The sequence below is a fragment of the Protopterus annectens genome, chromosome 1.part1 (assembly GCF_019279795.1).
Source record: "Protopterus annectens isolate FY-2018-M chromosome 1.part1, PAN1.0, whole genome shotgun sequence".
In the NCBI taxonomy this organism is placed as follows: domain Eukaryota; kingdom Metazoa; phylum Chordata; order Ceratodontiformes; family Protopteridae; genus Protopterus; species Protopterus annectens.
This window is the reverse complement of record NC_056726.1, coordinates 946,157,831-946,176,894: the sequence shown is the minus strand read 5'-3', so window position 1 is coordinate 946,176,894 and position 19,064 is coordinate 946,157,831. Positions and strand designations below refer to the sequence as shown.

At 41.3% G+C, this 19,064-nt stretch overlaps 1 protein-coding gene across 6 annotated transcripts in view; it reads left to right on the top strand.

The window, feature by feature from the left end:
- Positions 1-19,064, top strand: part of ASAP2 (ArfGAP with SH3 domain, ankyrin repeat and PH domain 2) — a 2,005,955-nt gene that overhangs the window by 1,239,632 nt on the left and 747,259 nt on the right. For all 6 annotated transcript variants that reach the window (XM_044079125.1, XM_044079114.1, XM_044079099.1 and 3 more), the window contains one exon: positions 795-882. In XM_044079125.1, the coding sequence (XP_043935060.1) occupies positions 795-882 (88 nt within the window). The remainder of the gene's footprint in view (positions 1-794; positions 883-19,064) is intronic.

Genomic DNA, 19,064 nt, shown 5'->3' with positions numbered 1-19,064 from the left:
TAAACTTCCCTCTCCATCACTAGTAACCGGTAACCGGTATCTGCATTTCAGTCACATGTTCCTTACTCTCACAGAACTGCTGAATTCCAAGACACAGCACAATGGGTCTTCATGCCAAAGGGGAAGGCACTTCCTAAATTTCTAAGCAGTTTCCTTCATCTTTATAAATATTACTTTGTGTCCTTTTTTAATTTCTCCAAGTGTTTTGGGTTTCTAATTCCATGATGGGAAAGGACCCCATTCCTAAATTAAAGTATGATTAAAGTTCGTGAAATTAGTATTGTTTCAGTCTTTGCTGCTAGCCAGGAGTGCTCTTCGCAGCACCTGCAATGCCCCCAGTAATGACTCCTTCTGCAGTTCGTATGGGGTTACATCTGTATAAGTATTACTTTGTGTCCTCCTTAAATGTAGGCCACTAGCCCAGTAGGATAACACTGTCAGTAAAAATAAAGAAGTAAAGAAAGAATGAATGGGTTTGACAATGTGCTGTTGGTGAGTACCCCACACACTTGCACTTTTCTGTCTTTGCAGCTATACTCTGTTCCTAATGTGGTGGGTGGGACCTTTGTATGCATCATAATTATTGCCCAGCTTACCACCCCCCCTCCCCCCACTAACTGCTGCTAATCCATCCCATTTACTTTGCATGCCTTAGTGCCTTGTATTTTTTTTTTTTTGCACTTGTGGTTCGTATTCGACTTTAAACTGTAAAATTAAATGCATTTTTGTACTGGATCAGATATGGATAAATGCAAATTGTATTTTTTTTATTAATGTTTATTTCTGTCATTTAGCTTAATAGGCAACCAGCAAAGCTCAATCTCTTAACCTGTCAAGTGAAGCCAACCACAGAAGACAAAAAAAGTTTTGACCTCATATCACGTAAGTGGTCACTGTTCAGTAAAAATTGAGTCTAGCTGTGTTAACCGTATACCTGTTTTAGGAACAAAAAAATGCTCTTAGGTAAAACTGGCAGGGTATGGGTGTATTGCATTTAATGAGAATATATTTTGTTTTCACCCTCTTTAAGTTTTTAAGATTTTCCTTCTGGAAATGGGGGAGAACAATGCCTAGAGACATTTTGTTAGGGTGCCTGCAAAATGTTCCAAATAACATAGCTGAAATATACTGGGTATGTGCTTAAGAGTTCATTTGTATATATCCCATCGGCATCCACTGCATGAGGTGTAAGGTATCATGCATTGAAGACCAGCATGGCTGAGTCGTTCTTGCAGTTGTCACTGAATGATACATATGTGTGGCCTTTTTACCCTTTGATTTAGATGTTTGTGATATTTTGCAGATATCCGATTATTTATGCACATAAGGCTTGGTTTTACATGCTGTGTTTCTAAAGTATAGCAAGACAATCCATTTGTGCTTCTGAAAAAAGGAGGAAACAGTGGGATTTGACTTTATTGGCCTGAATATACCCATAAAGACTTAAAAAGTAAAATGTAAAAAAATTATGAGCATTCAAACATCATGTAGCTGAAATGGTGGTATGCCTTTAAGGGATGATTTGCATCTAATCCTGAGGCCTCTGCTAAGGTACTACACAGTGAAGACTGTAGCATGGCTGAGTCTTTCTTGCATTTTTTAATGTTACATCTTCTAGGGTTTGTGATTGAGAAAAATCCTATGCAGTAAACCACCCCCTGCAGGTTGGTTGAAGTCACTGGACAGTCACGAGGCAAAGACTGAGTCTTGAAGTGTCATTGCAAAAGAGGCCTGATTGCTGGAGCTGTGGTCCATACAGTAATGCTCAGTGAAGGTGTAAATTAGTGATTAGGTGGCCGTGGGACAAATGTCCACAATGAAAAGGTTTATAAAGCAAGTAATAGAATCAACCACTTATCTGTTGCAGTAGCTGCAACAGCAACTTTTTCCTTTGGGTGGCTCACTGCCTAATGGCAGTTTAGATGGCAGTTCACTTTGAAAGAGTTTGCCAACTGGTAGTCCTTCCTTTGTCAAATTGAATTAGATTGAGAACAGCTGATTTTCCTAAACTCATGCACTCAATTCAGGTGGCACACAGACTGGGAATGTACATCAGAGCAGTGAAGTGCTCTTTCTTTCCAGTTATTACCTCTGCAAAGAGCACAAGATGAATAAACTAGTTTAAGGCCAATTCAGACACTACATCTAGAAGTAAAGGTCAGTAATTTTAGATCTACTCCATCTTAATATGGTTTTGTCCATTGAGTCCAATCTCAAGGAAAAGGGCTTGGTGAATTTTCGAACATGTGAACTGTGTAAATGGATGCTTTCTTGTAAAGTAGGAGAAAGCCAACAAAAAGTTTATTTTTATTTAGGACAACATGTAATTTTTTTTTAGGAAACAAGCCCCATCCTCCCACCTTCTTATATGAGATGAGGTAGTATACATTACACTTTCTGCTACTTATATGAAGGTAGTTTGCTGCTCAGTGCTGGTCTCATACCTGCCTGAGACATATGAAAAGTGAGCTCGGTCGTGTCTCGCTTCAAGTAGTCAAGGGAGGTATGTCTCACATGGACTATGACAGAGTCATACTGGTACCTGTGGTTCAATGACCTGAGTGCCTGTGTGATTTGATGGATCCTAGCCTGAGAAAGGCAGCTAACAGTGACAGTGACTCTCTCCTTAGTCTGGTGAGGGGGGCATCGGTGTGCCTCACTATATAATCACCATTGACCAGGAAGCTTGGCTGTTCTCTGGTCTGCCTTAAACACTTAGCAGTAGTGGCATTGGATACAGTGTTACTATGTGTAGCTCTGGGTAATGTTTTAATGGAGTGTTTACGTGATGGCTGAGGACCCTTTCTTTGATTGTACTGTGCAGGAGGTCTTAGTGTTTTAGTGTTTTAGGAAGGTCACCTATAAGTGTCTCAGCATAAGTAGTTGTATGTGTAGGGCCATTACCCTGTGCAGTAGGAGTGGTGCAAGTGTCACAGACAACCTCTTTATGATTAGTTTTGGTTGTATGAGAGAGTTTTGCCTCTGGTGTTAGTGTGTTTATGCCTTTTGCATACTTTATTAGATTTATTAAGAATAAGTGGGTTGTTAGTGTACATGAGGCAATTGCTACAATACCTCAGAATACCCATCTAAACCAGACTGGCCACAGAGAGAGTTGGTTTGAGCAAAACCAGTTCTTGATGTTCCAGAGATGATTACATTTTAACAGAAGTGGAATAATGTGATGCAGAGCATTGGGGTTAGTGCTAAGGGATAACTTGATCCTTGGTAAAGACCAGATGTCATTCCTTACAGAAAAGTAGTTGAAAGTCTGATATTTTATGGCCATATGTAATGGCCACCAAGAAAGACAGTTTCCAGGGGGTAAGTTTCAGAACCAGTAAACCAGTAAGTTTGAATGGCAACATTCTAGTCCCTCTGTCATGACATTCATGTCTCATGGGGGAGAGGTGTTCTTCAAAATAAAAAAAAGATGTAGAACCCCTTAAATAAATAGCTTAAATAGCCAGTGTCTGGCTGCAGTCCTACCTTCCACATGGTCATGATGGGCAAAAATAGCATGGGCCTTGACTGTAGAATATGTGACACCTAAGTCATAGGGCTGTCTGATACAAATCAGAAGAAGTTGTATGGTGAGCAGCTAAAACTGCATGGGATGATACCCTCTATTCCCTTCTTAATATTGTGATGGGCATAAATACCTGACTGATATACCTGGGTGTAAAACTGTCTGGTATACAGGTCAGTGAGATAATTCAAGAGGCCCAGCATGCTGTCCAACTGGAGCTGCATAGGGTACCATTTATCCTTCATAGAAACCTTTTCTGTTTGGCAGAATACATTTGCTAAGTGTAAGACTTCTTGATGACTTCAGCCACCTCCAAACCTCCTGCTTTGAAAGTCTTGTAGAATTGGACAGTGCTTTGTCTTTTTTGAATGTTATGATAAGTCAAAGAAATAAGAAGGGCATAGTTGGAAGGCACTGATGAGTCTTAGTAAGGCTGTGTTCTCTGTTAAACAGAACACAAACTCAGTGCTCTGCTGTTCTGCTGGATGGTGGTAGTTGAGTTTGGAGAATTATATCCTGTTTTGTAAAACTGGTTTGTCATCATGATGTTCTGCTCCAAGAGTACCCTGATTGGACTTCCAAGATGTATGCACACAGATCAGTAGTTCAATTTCACTTGTCCAAGTATGGAAACAGAAACTGAGGAAAAAAAGGGCCAGTGAAATTGTCAGTTTGGGTAAAATTTCGTTACTGGCTAACAAGTACACTGCCTGGATGCCAGCAAAGAAAAAAATCAGAGAACCTGAAAGAAAACCAACCAGAAAAGGTAGAGAGAGAACCCTAGCTTGGAAGAATCCTGCAGCTGTTCAGCAAAAAGTTATCCAGGCTTCAGTTTTGATATAGGAAATGGCTTCCAGTAATTTTGAGAAAAAAATAAGTGTACGCAGAGGTGTATACAATGAAAGATTGAAAGACTGTATCAGCTAATGATACTGCAATAGTCAGAGGCTGAAATGAAGAAACAGCTGGCTAAGAATAAGGCTTCTCAAGAAGAGCTGTTTCAGAAAATAGTAGAATTAGAAATCAGAACACACAGGGAAAAAAACAGATGTTTTGCTGTACCACAGAAATTGGAAAGCACAAACTGTATTAGTATTATGATAGCACAGCCAATTAACTGGATTTGTGTTCCACACCAGGATTTGTGAATTCAAAAGGGCATTTTCATTCGTACTGCATTCCTTGCTTAGGCCTAGACCACGACGTACTTCGCTGTCGGTTTTGTGCCTTATTCAAACCTCATACTATTCATCATCTGTTCATTTTCGCATCCAGATATTGTGGTACTCTGTTCAATTATCCAGAAATGGCTTCGGTAAGCCCCCCGACTACTGACATTCTGAAAAAACGCAAAGATAAAGACAGACCGCATAGGTCCAGAGGTGCTGACAGTGCTTGTCCTAAGCTAGTCGCCAGTTCGCCTGTACTCAGAGGCGCATTCGCAGCCCCTGATACCTGCTACTTCAGATTCGCAGGCCTCCACTAATATCCATTTGGAGTCCGGTATGCCGCGAGATGCTTTGACTGTGGAATCTGCGGATGTCTCTACCTTGGATGGGTCCGGAGCCGCTGTGCAAGCAACTGCTTCTGGGGGTGTATTCAGGCCTACTGACTTGCATATTAAACCAATGCCATCTTCTTCAAGGCCTAAAACTCTATGCCTAACAAACCGATGCCCAGACCGCATGGTCAGGTCTCTATGACTAAAAAACAAATAGTGGCTGAGGACCTTATTACTCTAATCAGGGGAAGCCACCCTTCCCCCTCTAAGAGACCTAGGACTGATTTTCCTTCTGATTTTTCTGATCAGGATTCTGAAATTTCTGTTTTCTCTGACCAGGATTTGCCCTTCTCTACCTATGAGGATTCTGATGCAGAGGACTCCATTCCTGCTTCCCCACCAGAGGATTTCTCTTTTGGTGAAACCTTGCATACTCTTAGGGAGCATTTCTTCTCGGGAAACCCAGGATTACTCTGACTCCAAAAAGAGGATTAGGGAATTCTTACTCCTGCCTCAACACAGGCCTTTAGCTATCCCTTCTGTACTGGACATTGTAGATGATGCCTTCTCGGAATCTAGCCTGGCCCCTGACACTTTACCTCCTGCTCCCAGAAAACCTGATGGGTATTGCAGGGTACCAGATTCTCAAGTTCCTCTTTAAATCCTGTAATCACAACTACGCAGGTAAAAGCTGCACTCTCTAAAGCCAAAAACACAGCATCCATGGGACCGGACAACATCCCAGGCTGCGTTTTACATGAACTTCAGAACGAACTGGCTCCCCACCATGTTCAGTAATAGCCTCAGATCAGGCTTTGTGTCCACTGAGTGGCACATAGCAACAGTTATCCCACTCCACAAAGGGGGAGCCACCACTGATCCCGGGAACTGTTGACCTTATTAGCCTGACGAGCCTGGTCTGCTTGGTCATGGAATGTGTTGTTATGGAACTCATAAAGACATTGGTAACCTCCAAACTCTGGATCCCACCCAGTTCGGGTTTGTGAAAGGCAGATCATGCCTCCTGAACTTGATTGACTTCTTTGAGGCAGTCACCAAAGCCGTAGATTAGGGTAAGGTGGTTCACACAGCCTCTCTTGACCTTGCCAAGGCTTTCGACACCATCCCCCATTTTGGAATTATAGCTAAACTCACTAAACTAAGTATAAATCCCTACGTTACAAGATGGGTTGCCAGCTGGCTCACTGACAGAACCCACACTGTTTAAGTTGCAGACTCCAGATCTGACCTCAAAGCTGTGACAAGTGGAGTACCACAGGGTTCCGTCCTGGGACCTCTACTGTTTGGTTTCTACTCCTCTGAAGTACAGGCTAACACAGAAGGCCTCTGGCTAATGAAGTTCGCAGATGACTGAAAAATAGGAGCCATAGTCAAGTCCCCAAATTATGTGGACGTCCTACAGAAGGTCCTCACTGAGACAGATGCCTGGTGTCAAAGCCATGGCCTCAAGCTCAATGCCTGGTGTCAAAGCCATGGCCTCAAGCTCAATGCCAAAAAGTGCAGTGTCATCCCCTTTGGTAAAAACTCTGTACCATATAGGCAGCAATCTACTTAACACCAAATGCGTGATAAGAGACCTTGGGACCCAGGTGGAAAGTAGTCTCTCCTTTGATAGTCACATCACCACAGTAGTCGTGAAGTCCTTCTACATAGCACACCTAATCATAAAAGGGTTCTCATCCAGGAAAAAAGGTCATTGTTCCCCTCCACTCGACACTCAGACGCATTATAGAGTACGATGCCCCTTTTGGAATGTACCTCAAAAGACATCTGCAGCAGCTGGAAAGGCCACAGAAGTACCTCACAAAGAGGATTATTGGCCTCAAATGCCCTATACTGACCGGCTTAAAAACTCCAGCTTTACTCCGTAGCATATCGCCTACTCCGAGGTGATCTCTGTCTAACATATAAAGCTATGTCAACCCAGAGCTGTTGGACATGCTACACATAAAGAAATCCCAATCCCTCTGAGCTACATGCTCTAGGGACCTAAACCTTGTCACCACAATAAGACTTGCTGGAGGGATAGATTCCTGTCCCAGAGACTTCCTGTACTCTGGAACAGGCTACCCATCTATGTCAAGCAAAGTTATTCATTAGCAATCTTCAAGAAAAATCTTGAGTGGATGGGAAATAGGAAATACACCCCTGGGATCACTTCTGTTTCTCTGCTAGACAGTGGCACAGGAGAATAACTTTCTTGGGTGGCATAAGCCAGGGAACCTTGTTGGCTAGGCTTACGTAGGCCCTTGGGCCGATAGCCTAGTACCTACCTATGAAAACCTATGAAACTCCTACATCAAGCGTATGCTCCAAACCTGGCCAGGAAAAAGCCAAAACCTTTATTAGTAAAGATACAGAAATGCCAGCAGAGTTTATCCTGAAAAAAGTGTGGCACAAAGGAAAAGCATAAAAGTCGTAGACAGCAGACTGTTTGTGAGAAATGATTATTCAATGTATACTATGCAGAAGATAAGCACATTGATCCCCACAATCAGATAATGTTGAGAGGCATGTTTGAGTTTCAAGCTGCCTAGGAAATATTTTTTTTTTTTTTTGGAGGATCAAAGTCCTGTTTAGATGCAGAACGGGGCGAGGAAAAAAGAAACAAGTTTATCCAATAAATGTGAGCCAGCAAACAGAAGAGGGCTCTGCTTCTTTTCATTCTTCTGACAATAAAGCTCCATAGAGTGACTTTGCTAGTGAAACCTTTTCCATTGTTCTAAAGGAAAATGCTTGAAAGTTAGAAAAAAAAATCACAGGAGTGGATTAGAAAAAACAGGAGTACCTTGGGCTTGAACCAGAGTGTTCTGTTGGGAGATGGAGATGATCAGGAAGAAGACAAGCGACCGTTAAATTATTGAATAAATGAGAGATTATAAAACATTAGTCACATTTGTGAAATATAGCTTTGCAAGAAAAGGTGATTGAGAAAGACTGGAATTTTGTTGATTTTGTTAAACTTGTAAGTGGACTGTAAATCACATATCCCACTTTGTCATTAATGTTTAGAAAGGTTGTTGTGTCTTTCGGCTTTTCCCGGTCAGGGGTCGCCACAGCGGAACTCCGGTCCGCTAATGATTGACAGTAGATTTTTACGTGCTGAGTTGCCGGCCCTGACAGACAACCTTCAATGAAAGTACGCCCATTTACGCATGTCTCCACATAGAAGATGCTCTAGCTGAGAATCGAACAGGACAACGTCTTACTGTAAGGTGACAACGCTACCGCAGCACCACCACCGCAGTTATTAATGTTTAGAAAGGTAATGGATAAAAAAGAAGTAACTGTAAGTAAAACAATTTGTACAAACTATATGTTATATTGTAAAGCAGTGTTTTATAATGTGCAGTCAGGGGTATTTTACATGAGGTGGAGGGGAACCTTTTCAGTGATTGTTTTATATGTTAAAGATATTAAAGTAAAGTTTAGATAAGATAAATTCTGGACAGAAGCAAGTTAAGTTAATATAATGTTGTGATCTTGGACTGCTGGAGTGGAGCTTTGGTGTAAAGGTGTACTGATTATACATGTAATTAAGATTATTTCTCTTGTTTTTACAACAGTGGTTGTCTAGATTAATGTCCTTGGCTTAAACTAGAAACAAGTTTTTCTTAAGCCAGTAGGGTTGAAAAAAGACAAAATGATGAAATGCATGAAAAATGCTAGGTTACTAACATCTCCAAAGTTATTAGCTTGTTTTTTTTTCCAGTGGGAGACAAGAAGTCTGTAGTTGAAGGCCGTTGGGCAGGGGAAATTCTGCACATTGTGTTCTGAGTAGAATTTGCAAAGACCTTTTTAGCTTTCTTTCATTGTGACTACTTTTATGTGGAATTGGGCTGTTTGCAGGTGCAAGCAATTAATCTTGAGAGTTCTGAGCATTCTTTGCTGAGAGAAATGCAAAATTTAAAGATACAGTGCAAGCAGTTCAGTGAAAATGTTTTGAAATTATGAGAAGTGAATAAGATATAGTAGCCTCCCCATCAGCCTTAATACTTTAATGCATTTAATTGAATAGTGTATAATTTAGCTTTATTTAACATTAGTTAATGCAATTTTTTGTAGGGTAAAAGTTAATGTTTTCTGAAAGGATGTAAGCTGTTTTTCCAGTTTGGAGAGTGTAATACAGGTAAGAAAAGAACAAACAACAATCATTGTAAATGGAAACACAGGCTGCAACATGCACTTTAACATGGGTAACTTTAATTTTACATTTGGTGATGCCTTTGGGTGCAGCTGTCAAGTTGGGACAGGTGCCTCTATTTGGAGGGTTACATTTGTTATTTGAGGGGTTTTATTAATGAAAAACATCTGGAAAATATGCTATAGATTCAAATGGAGATGAGAAGCAGTAGCTGTATAAAAGATCAGCCTGTCAAACTTTAGTGTGTGCATGTAAGAAAACTGCTGGAAATACACATTCAAAAAACTGTCATTATATATGTGGGAACAATAGCTTTTTATCATAAAGGTTAATCTGAACATGTTGCATTTCTCAATTTAATTTTATACTCTTATTGAATTATATTGAGAAATGTAGAGTGCACATAGCAATGCAGCAGGAGACACATTTGGAAAGAAATGAATTTGTGAATCAGTAAAAGGATTTCAGGATTGTTATTCAGCAGAGTATCAGTGACAAAGGAAAAGGGAAGTAATAATATTGATTACTAGAGGGGCTCCAGTAGAAACAGAAGATGGAAAAAAGACAATAACTGTAGATTTCTTGTAGTAAGGGGATATTGGTAACAGAAGATGCGGATTATACTGGCATGTATTTATATTCCATTGTAAACTGCTGTTATGGTGCTTAAGAAAATTTGGGGAGAAATAATCTGCTTTCAGCAGGGATAATTACTTATAGATTGGGACCGAACTTTGATTTGCAACAGTGAGGATGAATTGGGTGACCTAGAAGGGAAAATATAACAAAAGACGGTAGATGTTTGAACAGAGTTATGGAAATATTTGATATGGAAGATGTGAATTCAGTAGTAGGACCTTAGACAGAATTTACATATACTCCAATAACTGTGCTAGACTGGCATGCGTCTTTAATTGAAATTTCAGCACACATCCAGTAACTGTTTCAGACATGCATCAATAAAAACTAAGGTAAAGATGCAGGATAATGAAGTAAACATGAGACACTGGTACTTTCCCATCTACATGCTAAAAAGAGAGGAATTTAAGGAATGGGTAGTAGACATTATTCAAGAGTTACTAGGGAAGATAGAAATTTCCTCTAAAGGGATAACTAGTGACTGGCATAAAATGAAAATTGAATTTAAAAATAGGGTAGAAATAAAACAGAAATAAGTATGGTTAAGACACAACAGGAATTATTTAGAGGGGCTGACAAAGGTTAAACATATTCCAGAACAAGAAGAGGAACCACTGCTGAGTTTTAAAGAGAAACATGAGGGAACATTTAGATAGTATGCACGAGATGAGAAAGATTACTTTAAAGCGACTAGGTTTTGATGATAACTCCAGAGCACAATGACTTTGAGCAAAATGCCTTAGCAAATCAAAAATAGAAATGACTTTTGCCAAGCTTAGGGAGCCTATGACAAGAAAAATAAGCAGATGTCTTAAAGCAATATTAGAGGTATTTCTGAAATTTTATGAAAATTTGTATAAAGCAAAGGAATGTGGAAACCAAGAAAGAGCAGAAATGGAAATATTTATGGATGACTTAATTATGGCAACTTTAGAGAAATATGAGGCTTTGCAACTAATAGTTAAGATAGGAGGAGATGAGTTAAAAATGATGTATAATCAGTCTGCAGGGAAGTCTCCAGAAACATATAGTATTCCTATGGAAGTTTGGAAGTTAGGAGGAAAGAAAGTGATAAACATGTAGGAGGTTTTGTTTAATAGTATTTTAAAAGGAGGGGGAAGCACTAGCATCTTTCAGACTTGTCTCTATGTAGATCCATTTCAATTTTAAACCAAGTGTTTGTGTCTATCCTAAGAAAGAGAATAGCAAAGATGTTACTAAAATGTTTAGATATGGATCAGTATGTTTTTGTGGAGGGGATACAAACATTTGACAATATTAATAGAACAATGATGATCCAGGGGGATGCAGAATATAAGAAAATACCACTGTTGTTGGTGGGTCATAATCCACAGAAAGCATCTGACAGAGTAAGCTGGGATTATATGGGTAGGACAGTGGAACTGTCTGTGTTCTCTTCTACAATAATATGGTTAATTAGTCGGATATGTAAAGGCTCAGAGTCCAGAATTCAAGTGGGGAAGTTCCTTTCCAGTAATATGTGGATGAACAGAGGAACCAGGCAAGGGTGTCCTCTTTCCCCTTTATTATTTGCTTTAGATTTAGAGCCATAGTCAAAGAAAATAAGGGACTCAGAAATTCAAGGAAATAATTGTTATGTTAATCAAGAAAAGTTCTTTTTTATGTGCAGATGGTAATATTTTATACTTGATCAATCTCAAAAAGGACATTTTAGTATTGTGGAACACTTCTAAACAGTTTCTAGTCTTTTAGGGATGTAAAATTAATGAAGGTAAAACAAAAGATGCAGTTGTAAATTGTGTGCCCACACATAAATTGGTTCAGCAATACCCATATTTATGAGGACATGATAAGATGAGGTATTTAGGAGTATGGATTAAAAAGGCTTCTGTTGCGGCAGCTAAGGATAAGTGGGTAGAAACTAAACAAAAGATAATGCAAAATCTGAGAAACTGGCAGTTTATGGATATGGATAGTAAGATATAAGCAGTGAAACTGTTTTTAGTTCCTTTAGTTTTGTATACAGGTCAAGCTTATTATTGTCAGCCAAAGGAGAAGTTGTGGACAGTAATTAATAAACAGTTGAATGAATTATTAGGGAAGAGGGCAAGAGTTAAGTGGGATAAGCTGATCCTTCCAGTAGAACAAGGTGGTTTAAGATTACCTGATCTGAAGGGATATTTTAGAGTTAAGCTTTTAAGGCTAGTACATGTAACACAAGCAGAAGGTTATAAATCAGAATGGAGAGGGATAATGAAGCAGGAGAAATTGTAAGATTTTACATGCATGTCCATGAGGAAAACAGTAGCAGTCATACAGAATATTATATTGATAAAGTTGCAGAAAGTATTCTAAGAACAAAGCTAAAAAGGGAATGGGGAAAGGTGATTTTGCCAATAGGGATGACTGCAAGTAGGGGTACAGAAAATAGGTAAGAGAGGGCTGGAATTTACAGGAGAAAACTAAGAAAAGAACCAATGTGTTAGGAGCAAATAACTAGAGAGGGAAATGTAACAGTGGGATGAGTCCAAACAGAAGTTTGGACTGCAGGTTAGGGACTGCCTTCCCTACCAGGGATTATCAGAGTACAGGCAAAGAAAAAGGGATAGAGGAGTCCTGAAGTGAAATACCAGGTCTTGTAGAGCTTTTAGCCGAATCTAGCATGGAAGCTGCTGTTAAAAAAGGGATAATTAGTAGCAGTATAAAATATTGCATCAATCAGAAGATGTTAAACAAGACTGGGAAGAGAGACTGGAAAAGCAATTTACAAAGGAACAATGGGAGGATGTATATTTAGCTCCCAGATATGCAGCAGTTTCATAAGGTTTATGATTTTTATATGTAAGATTTTGCATAGGTATTATTTGTACTCCACACAGACATTAAAATATTTTTCCTCAGTTAGACAGCAGATGTTGGCGTTGTGATGGAGAAGAAAGAAGTAACTGGGAACAAGTTTTTGAGAGTGTAATGAGTTATCAGATTTTAAAAAAATTTCTCCATAGCACTCTGTCAGAAATATTTGGGTTGTAATTTAGGAAATTATTCCTTTGAACTGGGACACAGGATCTGAATTTCCTAGACATAGTAAGGCCTTATTTAAGTTGAAATAATTACTAGAAAATGGAAATCAAGATTTAAACCAACTGTATTTGAAGTACTGAATATTGTAAAAGAAATAAAAGAATTGGAAATTAGACCTTTAGAAAAGAGAAGGTGTAAACTACATATCCTTGTTTCCCGCCTTTACTGAAATAGAATAGTCCAGTCTTCAGGTATTGCTGATCTCTGGGCTGTGTCATAGTTCCTGTGTTGCCCATATCCTTATTTGGATAGGAAGAAGCTTCTTTGTTCACCAGTGAGAGTGGGGAGCTCTGAGCAGCCTATCTGTCCCTTGAGGAGTGGCTCCAGCCCAGCGACCTGTAGCTTATTGGCCGTTTTGGGCCATTTCCTATCTCTTTCTAACCCCCTGCTTTAAAGCCAGCTTTAGTGCGCTTTTGCGCTTGTAATTTAAAGTTTGTCCTGTTTGTTGCATTTACCTGTTGAGGCTACACACTCAAGTGCGCTAGCCTGTGTTACATATTTATTGCATTTTTCTGTGTTTGTTGCAAAAAAAAAAAAAAAAAATTTCCTTGTTTCCCATCTTTCCTGACCTAGAGTAGTCCAAATACAGGCGTTGCTGTATTCTGGACTTTTGGAAAGTTCCTGTGTTGCCCATTTCCTTTCTTGGATAAAGGGAGGCTTCTTTGTTCACCAGTGGCAGTGAGGAGCTTAGAGCAGCCTATCTATCCCTGGAGGATTGTTCCTAGCACAAGAATCTGGTAGTCTATTTGCCGTTTTGGGCCAATTTCTAGCTCTTTCAAGTCCCCCTGTATAAAACCCGCTTTGGTGTGGTTTGTGTGCTTGTTACTACTCAGCCAAGCTCCTCGTGGTCCTGCAGAGAGGCTAAAAGAGCGACTGCTAACCTGATAAAAGTGTTTTTTTTTTTCCTGCTACTACCTGGTTGACTGTCCGATCTAGCTAATCTGCAAGTATTTCTGCTTCTTGAACTGTTTTAAACTGTTTAAAGTTGTTTTTGCACCTGCACTTTTAAAGTTTGCCCTGTTTGTTGCATTTACCTGTTGAGGCTACACACTCAAATGCGCTAGCCTGTGTTACATATTTATTGCACTTTCCTGCTGTTTGTTGCAAAAAAGAAAAAAAATGTATCCTTGTTTCCCATCTTTCCTGACCTAGAGTATTCCAAATACAGGCTTTGTTGTATTCTGGACTTATGGAAAGTTCCTGTGTTGCCCATTTCCTTTCTTGGATAAAGGGAGGCTTCTTTGTTCACCAGTGGCAGTGGGGAGCTTAGAACAGCCTATCTATCCCTGGAGGAGCATTCCCAGCACAAGAATCTGGTAGCCTATTGGCCGTTTTGGGCCAGTTTCTAGCTCTTTCAAGTCCCCCTGTATAAAACCCACTTTGGCGCGTTTTTTTGTGCTTGTTACTACTCAGCCAAGCTCCTTGTGGTCCTGCAGAGTGGTGCTAGCAGCAGAGAGGCTAAAAGAGTGACTGCTAACCTGATAAAAGTGTTTGTTTTCATGCTACTACCCGGGCGACTGTCCGATCTAGCTAAACTGCAAGTATTTCTGCTTCTTGAACTGTTTTAAACTGTTTAAAGTTGTTTTTGCACCTGCACTTTTAAAGTTTGTCCTGTTTGTTGCATTTACCTGTTCAGGCTACACACTCAAGTGCACTAGCCTGTGTTACATATTAATTGCATTTTCCTGCTGTTTGTTGCAAAAAAGAAAAAAAAAATTTTCCTTGTTACCCGTCTTTCCTGACCTAGAATAGTCCAAATACAGGCTTTGCTGTATTCTGGACTTTTGGAAAGTTCCTGTGTTGCCCATTTCCTTTCTTGGATAAAGGGAGGCTTCTTTGTTCACCAGTGGCAGTGGGGAGCTTGGAGCAGCCTATCTATTCCTGGAGGAGTGTTCCCAGCACAAGAATCTGGTAGTCTATTGGCCATTTTGGGCCAATTTCTAGCTCTTTCAAGTCCCCCTGTATAAAACCTGCTTTAGCATGGCCTTGCTCGATTTTGCGCATAGCGCAGCATCGGGCAGCGCTGCTTAATTGGGTTTAAACCATTCTCGGCTCCACAAAGTCTGCTCTTCACTTTTTTCCTTAGAACTGATCTAGTTCTCATAATAAATACCCTATTCCCACTCTAAAGCCTGGCACTTGCTCACTAAAGCAATTATATAAGTCAGCACTAAAAAATGAAAAGCACTACACCCTCAAAAACTCCCCTTGAGTACTTTGTTCCCCATTGGCCCTTTTTTCAATTATAAAGGAATTCCCAATACTATTCTAGCATGCCCAAAGGTCAGTTCCTCTCCGGTCCAGCTGGTGAATCTGGGAATCTTGAGGCAATGTTACAACTGCCTCATGTACACAGACAACCCTCTCCTCCTCCCAACAAATTCCAACACATGTGAGAGATGCAACCATATAGCCAAACTGGAGGCTAAGCTCTCTCAACTCAGTACTGGCGTAACCAGTCAGGAGGTGAAGGAAACCACACTCACTACAATTCTAGTCTCACATAGACCTACCACGACAGCAATCCAAACACATAAACACACAAAAACATATTCGGAGGCTCTAAATAAAAATCTGCCTAATCAGCAGAGACCTCCAAAGCAGACACCCAAGCAACCGCTACCCCAAAACAAAACACGTGCAACACATAGCTCACAAAGCCAGTGTGCCGAACAGTCACAGCCCTTAAGGCTAAACAACACACCTGATACACTTGTAATAGGTGACTCTATCGTCAGGCACACTGACATCCCGCTCACCAGGCTGAACAAGGAGAAGGTCATGGTGAGCTGCCTGTCGGGCGCTAGGATCCGCCACATAGCACAAGCACTCAGGTCACTCCAAGGCATGTACAAATATGACTCAGTCATTGTCCATGCTGGTGTGAATGACCTGAGATGTACCTCACTGGACTACATGAAAAGAGACATAGAGGAGCTCTCTGAGCATGTAGCCGAGGCCGGTATGACCCTGACCTTGAGTAGCATCTTACCCTCACCAAGAATGATGCCACAATATGAAGACAAGATGATCAATTTCAACAATTGGCTTAAGTATTGGTGTCATTCAAAGGGGATCCAATGCCTGTCTGCCTGGGATGACATGCTCGACAAGCCACGATGCTTCGCTAGGGACGGCTTGCACCTGTCACCCCTAGGCTTTCGGATATTGGCAAAGGCTCTTGCTACCCCCATAGTGCCTTTTTTAGGCAAGGCTCAAAAGACAAACCCACCTCCATAGGTATCACAAGGGATAAGAAAGTAAGAGTAATGCTACTCAATGCCAGAAGTCTAAACCTCAAGATGCACGCACTCAAAACTCTCCTTAGCATGGAGAACATCGATATCTGTGCAGTAACAGAAACCTGAAGGCTCTCGAGAGCACCCCAGCACTACCAGGTTATACCTCATACCATGCTTTTCGGCCCCAAAACTTGGACCGAACCACAAAAGGAGGGGGAGTATCAATATTCGTCAGAGATACCCACACCTCCAGGTTGGTGGCACAGCACGAAGCATCAGAGACTATCCATGTGCAACTAACAGTGGGTAAAACTGCCTTCCAGTTTATAGCCTGCTACAGTCCACCCTCCCAAACCCAGGAACCCCACTCGGCCTTCCTGAGAACACTGGAAAATATGAAGGTCTCTCCAAACACCATTATATTGGGCGACTTCAACTACCCCAACATAGACAGAGAGCATTACTCTAGCTCCAACACCCTAGCCCGAAGGTTCCTAGAATTTATAAACTCAAATGCTATGGAACAACTTGTTGCCACTTCCACAAGAGGGGAAAACATACTGGACCTGATCATCACCAACATGGGGACTCTATGCTCCAGACCAGAAGTGTATCCCTCACTGGTAAGATCAGACCATAATCTAATCTCACTAGATATTCACATCCCGACCCCAGCCCCTGCCCAGAAAACCACAGTGAAAACCTTCTCTAAAGCAAATTTCACATTCCTCAAAACCGAGGTGGAATCCTTCAAAGCCCCCGGGTCTGTGGAAAATACAGCCCAGACCGCAGATTCCTTTATAAACGCATTCTATGAACACCTTCAGGAATGCATGGATCATGCAATCCCAAATAAAACCAAGACTCAATCCTCCAAAGTTAGGCATCCTGTCTGGTGGACCCCAGCCATAAACAAATTATACAATAGAAGGAGGAAGCTACTACATGATAGAACTAAATCCCAAAAAGGGAAGTCATCTCTGATCAGTATTAGCAAAGAACTACGGGCACTCATAAAATCGTCTAAGGCCAGCTTCGAGAGAAAAATTGCACAGGACACTAAGGATAATCACAAGGCTTTCTTTAGTTAGGAACCTGGGTGGGAATTCCCAGATATGCTCAGAATTAGTCCCAAAATGACAAAAAATACACCAAACCCACAGACATTGCCAACATCCTAGCTGACAGGTTCAGTGCAAACTTCTCTCCCCCTTCCCCACCAAAAGGGCAAATATCTATCCCAGCAGAGTGCTGCCCCCCTGACATCTCAGATGCTCAGGTAAGAGCCGCCCTCTCCAAAGCAAAAAACACAGCATCAATGGGACCAGACGGTGTCCCGGGCTGCTTCCTACATGAACTCCAAGAAGAACTTAACCCAAACATAAAACTACTGTTCAATCTCAGCCTTACTACAGGATATGTACCCAAAGAGTGGCGTACAGCAACAGTGGTCCCTCTCCACAAAGGTGGTGCCTCAATGGATCCTGGAAACTATTGCCCCATAAGCCTGACTAGCTTGGTCTGCAAAGCTATGGAAAGGATCATCATGGACCTCATAAATAAAGATATTGGGGACCTACAGACATTGGATCCTACCCAATTCTGCTTTGTTAAGGGCAGATTCTGCCTCTTAAACCTGGTTGATTTATTTGAAACAGTCACCAAGGCCATTGACGAGGGGAAGGTGGTCCGCACAGCCTACCTGGACCTTGCAAAAGCCTTCGATACAATATCCCACTCGGGCATTATAGATAAGCTCACCAGCTTAAATATAAACCCCTATGTCACTAGATGGGTTGCAAACTGGCTCAAGGACAGAACCCACATGGTTAGAATTGCTGGAGCCATGTCAGACTCCAACCCAGTTACAAGTGGCATCCCACAAGGCTCAGTCCTAGGACCTCTCTTGTTCGGTATATATTTCTCGGAGGTACAGGCTAACACAGAAGGACTGTGGCTGACCAAGTTCGCAGATGACTGCAAACTGGGCGCCATAATTGACTCTCCAGCCGACACAAGCATCCTACAAAAGGGCCTCATAGAAACAGACAACTGGTGCCAGAGCCATGGCCTCAAGCTAAACGCCAAAAAGTGTATAGTCATCCCCTTTGGCAAAAACAAAGTGCCCACAAATTACCACATAGGTGGTAATCCATTAAGTACAGAAGAAGTAATTAGGGACCTGGGGACCCAAATTGATAGCAATCTCTCATTTGACAGCCACGTGGCCAAAGTGGTTAGAAAAACATTTTATGTAGCCCACCTAATCATGAAGGGATTCGCATCTAGATCAGGGGAGGTCATCGTGCCTCTTTACTCATCCCTCATCAGGCCCATAATTGAGTACAATGCCCCTTTTGGGATGTACCTTACCAGACACCTGCAGCAACTGGAAAGACCCCAAAAGTACCTCAACAAGAGGATCAAAGGTCTCAAACAGATGCCATATGCTGCCCGGTTAAAGAAACTCCAGCTGTACTCAGTGGTATACCACCTGCTGAGAGGCGATCTGTGCCTGACGTATAAAGCCATGTCCAACCCGGAATTAATGGACATGCTGCACCTCAGAAAATCCAAATCCCATCGAGCTACATGCACAAGAGACTTGAACCTCAGCACTGAAATAAATAGGACATGCTGGAGGGACAGATTCATAACCCAGAGGCTCCCTTCACTCTGGAATAAAATCCCAGTCCAGGTTAGGCAGAGTCCCTCATTGACTCTCTCTTCAAGAGGAATCTTGATGAGTGGATCGGAGATAGTAGGTTTACCCCGGGTATCACTTCTGTGTCACTGTTTGACAGAGGCACAGTATACTAACCTCGAAAAAGGGCATAGCAAAATTGATTTAAAATGGGTGGCGAAAGCCAAACACACTCTGGCTAGGCTTATAAATGCCCTAGGGCAGATAGCCTAGTATGA